The 6,196-nt window shown below is 40.8% G+C and overlaps 1 protein-coding gene across 2 annotated transcripts in view; it reads right to left on the minus strand.

Moving 5' to 3' along the window:
• LOC116702694 (eukaryotic translation initiation factor 3 subunit D) overlaps positions 1-2,039 on the minus strand; it is a 9,351-nt gene extending 7,312 nt beyond the window's left edge. For both annotated transcript variants that reach the window (XM_032537057.1, XM_032537056.1), the window contains exons 1-3: positions 1,811-2,039; positions 479-604; positions 349-394 (exon numbers count right to left, since the gene is read on the minus strand). In XM_032537057.1, coding sequence (XP_032392948.1) covers positions 349-394; positions 479-601 — 169 coding nt within the window. In that variant the 5' untranslated portion in view covers positions 602-604; positions 1,811-2,039. The remainder of the gene's footprint in view (positions 1-348; positions 395-478; positions 605-1,810) is intronic.
• Positions 2,040-6,196: the final 4,157 nt, after the last annotated feature.

Below are 6,196 nucleotides of genomic sequence, written 5' to 3' on the forward strand. Positions count from 1 at the left end.
AGGAGACCGCTTTGGGCTTTAGCAGAAAGGGGGGAGGGACTGAGAAGTTGTCGATGTTCAATTTTTTTGGCTAAGTCCTGGATCTTCACAGTCCTACCTACGGCACCTTTAAGAAAAAAACGTGTCGCCTCTTTCCCACCAAATAGAAAAGTATCGACAATGGTATCGATAAAGACTCAGATCTTTAAGCAGTCTCAAAAATGGTCCAAATATCAATAAAAATATGAACATGCCCCATCCCTAGTCCAGACATTTCAATCCATCTGTATTACTACACATACACTGGAGTTAAAAGATACTAAACACTATTTAAGGCGGTGATTGCGTGTGGACAGCGGTCTGTCTTACTTGTGTATCTCTTGTCTTGATAAGTCGCTCCAGTCCAGTCTGCAACCTGACGAGAGAACAAACAACGTGAGGAAAACTGAAGGCAGTGGGGTTCCTGTAGTAGGAAATGTATTCATTATTAAAAACAAACCTTTCCCAGGCGGTCTCCTTTGCTGAAAGGCTGGTAGGGCATGTCTTTGAACTTCTCCGGGACCGCACAGGGACCCCATCCGGACGGATTGTCCTGGATCACAGGGGCGTTGAACTTCGCCATGACCTGAAGTCAGAGAGAAAAAGACTCTTCTGTAACTCACCTAAAAGGATGTCAAGATTACAAAAAAAGTGCACAATGCAATGGTCTAAACATGCAGAGGGTCTCAGGCAGTGAGCAGCACTGATTTCTCCAGCAATGCACTGAAATAAATAGGCACTGATCAGCTTGCGCAGTGGGCTAGTCATCATCGACCCATCAACAACTCCAACAGCAAGTCGGAACAAGTACAACTCCACAACAAAATGACAACTCATAAACCTGGGATCTCGAGCTGCAACTAACATCATATTTCATAGTTTAAGCTGCTGGTTCATTCACCATCATTACATTTTAAAGCCTCAAATAACACTAAGACTAACACACATATGGGAGCTTAATGGAAGTAATAAAACTTCATTGACACATGCCTGAATTACACACATGCTCAGGACCTAAACACACTAATGGAGACATGTCAGAGTGAGGGGCCCCGAACAGTTGGAGGTTCAGTGCCTTGCTCAAGAACACCTTGGCAGTGCCCAGGAGATGAACTGATACCTCTCCAGCTACTAGTCCACCCTCAGTACTTCGGTCCGTACGGGGACTTGAACCGGCGACCCTCCGGTTCCTAACCCAACTCCCTAAGGTACTGAGCTCCTGCCAGTGCCACCACACCCAACCCAACAGTTAGCTACATTTAAGATTTACGAGAATACATTTATTAAAGTTAGCTTGCTGCGTCTGTAATTTAATAAGCGTGGCGGTCGATCGATTACTACAAAGCCACTACTTGTTATATTTGTACGTTTGTAAAAGTCTTTACTCGATCAGCGGCACTAGCTGACATCTGGCACCACTAGCTAGCTAATGTTAGCTACCATGATCTTTATGGTAACTACTTGTAACTTACGATCACATGCTAACAGAAGGAGCTGATCTCGGCTGGGGCGTATAACTGAATTACCGGAACCATGTCACACATAATATTAAAACAAAGAAGGCGCTCCGAGCTTTCTTCTGGATAGAGGAATTTCCTTTCCTGGGCTCTCTGGCTCGTTTAGCTAAAGGGTGCTAACGCTAGCCATCTTGCCAGGTGGCCGCGCTAGCATGCTAAGCTAAGTTGGGTGGCAGGTCAGAAACACGAACTAAAGGCTCGCTAAGATCTAACTTCAAACACCACTGAAAACGGTGGTTATTTATACGCCTGTACATATTGAACTGTAATATTACCGTGAAGTATGTGACACCCTGTATGCACTTTTAATCCAACCGGTCCTCAAAAGGTACAATTCCCCGACGAAGTGCCGGTGTGAAAGGAAGTAGAAAGCTGACGCAGAGCGGAAACGGATTCATGCAGTGTTACAATTGCCCTATACTGCCCTCAGCTGGCCAAAGTACGAAACTACAACTCCGTAAATGTGTTTTATTTTCACGATTTTAACCGGAAGTACTGTACTACACATTTATGTCTAACTTGATTAGTGGCGTGCAGCTGTAATTACACAACATGGCCACAAGGGGGCAGTATTATGCACATTTTGTCGATCTAAATAGCTCGAAAACAGACCATGGCAGCTTGACACAACTGTTATCACGTAAAACCACTCAGTTTTACCAATACTGATGTTTTTTTCTTTTCGTAATACTAATAATGACTTGTATACATTGATATGAACAACAATAATATAATTAAATAAACACCATAGACATAACACTGGTAATGTAGTGTTGCAGTTCCTCACTGTGAGCACCGGAGGGCGATGAACACAAATGATTCTCTACACACTCGCGTCCTCTCCACCGACATCAAGTCAGACACAATACCATACTAACATGAACACTTCCGTTGAATTCTTTCCAAAATAAAACACGTGAATGATAATTACTAATATAAGGAATGCTTTATTAAGATGAATTTCACATTGTCATTCTCATGTTCATCGCAAACCTCATGCCAATTTTAAATAACTTTACACCAATCTGTGACCTACATTTTTATACACTGACACAGCTACTTACACACTTTGATAAACACTTAAGTAATCTATTTTTATACTTATATTACATTGGCCTATATATATCATTTCTAAAGCTTTGACTTATTCATAATTTTTCCCTCTGCTAAAAACTCTAATTATTATTTATGTATTCCACACAAGTAGTTTTGCACAGCCTAAAGAGTTTGTTTTCAAAGTAAGATTATCATTTGAATGAAACCCTTAAGACAAAACTACAAAAAAACTACTGCACATTGTTAAAAATGTGCATACAACCAGCACAGCATTGTTCTTTCACAAAAATAAAGGCCTGTAAAAATGGTGGAGGAATAAGGTAGACTACGTTCCTGTTTAATCCATTACCTTGCTTCGTACAGTATACATTATTTGGAGTTTTTCTCCTTGTCTCCTTTCTCTTCCTCTCCTTCATACACAGGAAGTTGAAATATATATGTCATAATATATACTGTATGTCATGCAAGCTTTGTTTATGAACAATCAGATCCTTTTAATTTGCATTTTGAATATTATGTTAGACAGGTAATCAGGCAGTAGACCTTCCCATATCCTATACAGACAGACTCCCATTAGTGTCTGTGCAGACATCTCTCTGAGTAATCCTGTTCTTCTCTAGCAGGATAACTGAGCCTCGCTGAGCTCGGATTCTCTGCTGTCACCAGTAAGGCCTCGAGCTTGTCTTATAAACTAATCTCTGGATCTAATTAAGATGTCGTTCATGCGCTTCAAAAGGTCGAGACATCTGATTAATAAAGATGCCTGTCTGTGTGATGGATGTGCAGAAATTTCACAGGGCTTTGGTTGAACGAGGCTGCCTTCTTTGCACATCTGGTCTTTTAAGCATTTGCATTCATCCACACATCATTTCTCTTCAACCTTAACAAACCACTGATCGTAACTGCATATTAACGGCTGTAATCGCTGTGTGAGTTCTGCCATTTGAATTTTTTTTTTCTTCCCATGTTGCATTATTACCTGGCAGCTGCATTGTGACTCATTTCAAACACACCCACATGTTTTCCTTCAGGGCTCTTTGGAGCTGATGGCAGATGGTAAACGCAGCGTGTGCAGAAGTCTGATTCATTATGTATCTGAATCTCTTTTTTTGCGCCCTCTCATTGACTGGTTACATGTAAACAATAACGAGATTAGCAGAGGTAAGGTTTTGATGTGGTCTACTGGTAGCGGCCACCATGAGGTTGACCATTTGTAGCTTGGACTGAAAGATCTCAACATCTAGGCTGCTGGATGGATCATCATCTGAAAGATCTCAACATCTAGGCTGCTGGATGGATCATCATCTGAAAGATCTCAACATCTAGGCTGCTGGATGGATCATCATCTGAAAGATCTCAACATCTAGGCTGCTGGATGGATCATCATCTGAAAGATCTCAACATCTAGGCTGCTGGATGGATCATCATCTGAAAGATCTCAACATCTAGGCTGCTGGATGGATCATCATCTGAAAGATCTCAACATCTAGGCTGCTGGATGGATCATCATCTGAAAGATCTCAACATCTAGGCTGCTGGATGGATCATCGTGGAATATGCTACAGATGTTCATGGTTCCCGCTCCAAGAAATGTCATAACTTTGGTGATCCTCTGAAATGTGCAGTATGATCAAACGTGCATGAACTAATAACACTTAAAATACTGATTACATCACCATGAGCCTCAACTCCAGGCTACTTTGTGTTGACTGTGAATAAGTAAAAGTTAACATGTTGTGCAAATATTAGCATGTTTGATGTTAGCATTTGGCACTGCTGAAGATTCTCAGTCTTGGTATTTTATTATATTCCTCCAACCGGTTCCTGTTACTTTGTAGCTCACAAGTTTACTTGCAAATACGGTCATCTGTGTATTTTTATTTAGTTTGCCGGGTTTTCTTACTGTGCATTTGGCCTAAGTGTTCTTATAGCACGAACACCTCTCCGCCGCCATGAACACAACATCCAATCTAAGCTCTTTGCTAAAGAACTGATGAAAAGAGCACGTTGCAGCTAAGACTTGATTTTCAACAGCAGGTAAACCAATCAGTAATAAACGGGCTGGTGGCAGCGTACGTAGAGGAGGAGAGGTTGCCTGTTTGGACAGTGCAATCGCCAGATTTCTGAAACATACTGGGCAAAATGCAGCTTAGGAAGAGCGGATGGCCGCCAGTACTTCAGCCTTGCTTCTGACAGATTTTGGGCTGATGTTGACAACTTTGCTGTCAGCTTCATGGTGAGAAATAGCATACAGAGAGATCTTGTGTGTGTCCGTAGGATTTGTGTTGATCTGGGCATACATGAGGTTTACCTTTACATTATTTGGCAAGTAAGTTATGACACATCTCAGGGGATGTTACAGAGTAATCCAAAAGTAATGTAACTAGTAGTGTAACTACTTCAGCAGTGAGTAATTGAGTAAAGTAAAGCATTGCTTTATCACTTTATCACTTCAATACTGGACTCAAAACTGACACTTTAATAATAATTTATGGTCTTTTGTTTGTTTATTTGACAAATGTTCTTATTGTTGTTATTATCATTATTATTGTTATTTTGTTGTCTTTATACTGTCTTTTTTTATCTTCTTTATTTCTTTTTTCTTGCTAAAACTGCTGCTGGAATTTTCAATTTCCTTACGGGAGTCATCCCAAAAGGATCAATAAAGAGAAGTCTAAGTCTAAGTCTAGAAAAACAGTAGCTACTTTCTATTTGGAGTAACTACCCCAACACTGCCTACAATACAGCTGAGCACAATTAAGACAAAAGACAGCCAACAGTTTCACTAAAACACATCTTTTTTTTTTATTTCTTCTTACTTCATATCTAAATGATATATTCAATGACAGATTTGTCTTCACGGAACATCATATGGAAACTGCAGCAGCACAATTAGAAAAAAAGCAAACTAAATAAACACGATCCAGTTTATCTATTAGGCTTATAAAATATCAACATTCATCCAGCAGAATTATGTTGCCTTGATGGTTTTAACAGTGTCGTTTCTGCTGATGAGGCTTTATGACCCGTTGGGAAACTATTCTTGCGCTTTAATCAACACCAACACTTCAACTTAAGTGACGGTTGAAATGAATAAAAACTCCCACTCGGTTAGCATCACCCAAAAACCCATCATGTATCCATTACACTGGGGGAGATAAACATGCATTATTTGGTATTTGCATGGTTGCGCAGTGTGCAACAGAATATGATTAGATATTTAATCCCAAAAGGTCAACATTACTGTTCATTATGGGATCATGTGTGCTGTGTTTGCACATGGTTTCCATAGTTTCTCTTGCCAAAACAAAAGTGAATAACAGGCTATCAGAGTTAACTTGTCCATATTGTATGTGGGTGAGATTGTGCAGGCAGAGAATCACACTGAGTCACCAGCAGAACACCTACTGTCTATCACGTCTCCGTGTGGAGTAAGCACAGGTGGGTTATCACCGAGGGGAGTCGGGGATCACCGGCCAGCAGCTCCGTATTTATAGCCCAACACACAAACACAAGTCAACAACAAGAAGGAAACACACCGCTCCGCTCCCCCTGATCAGAGCTCTACTCTCATCAAGCTGCCGTACCACTGGGGTGGGGGGGTG

The sequence above is a fragment of the Etheostoma spectabile genome, chromosome 15 (genome assembly GCF_008692095.1).
Source record: "Etheostoma spectabile isolate EspeVRDwgs_2016 chromosome 15, UIUC_Espe_1.0, whole genome shotgun sequence".
Lineage (NCBI taxonomy): Eukaryota > Metazoa > Chordata > Actinopteri > Perciformes > Percidae > Etheostoma > Etheostoma spectabile.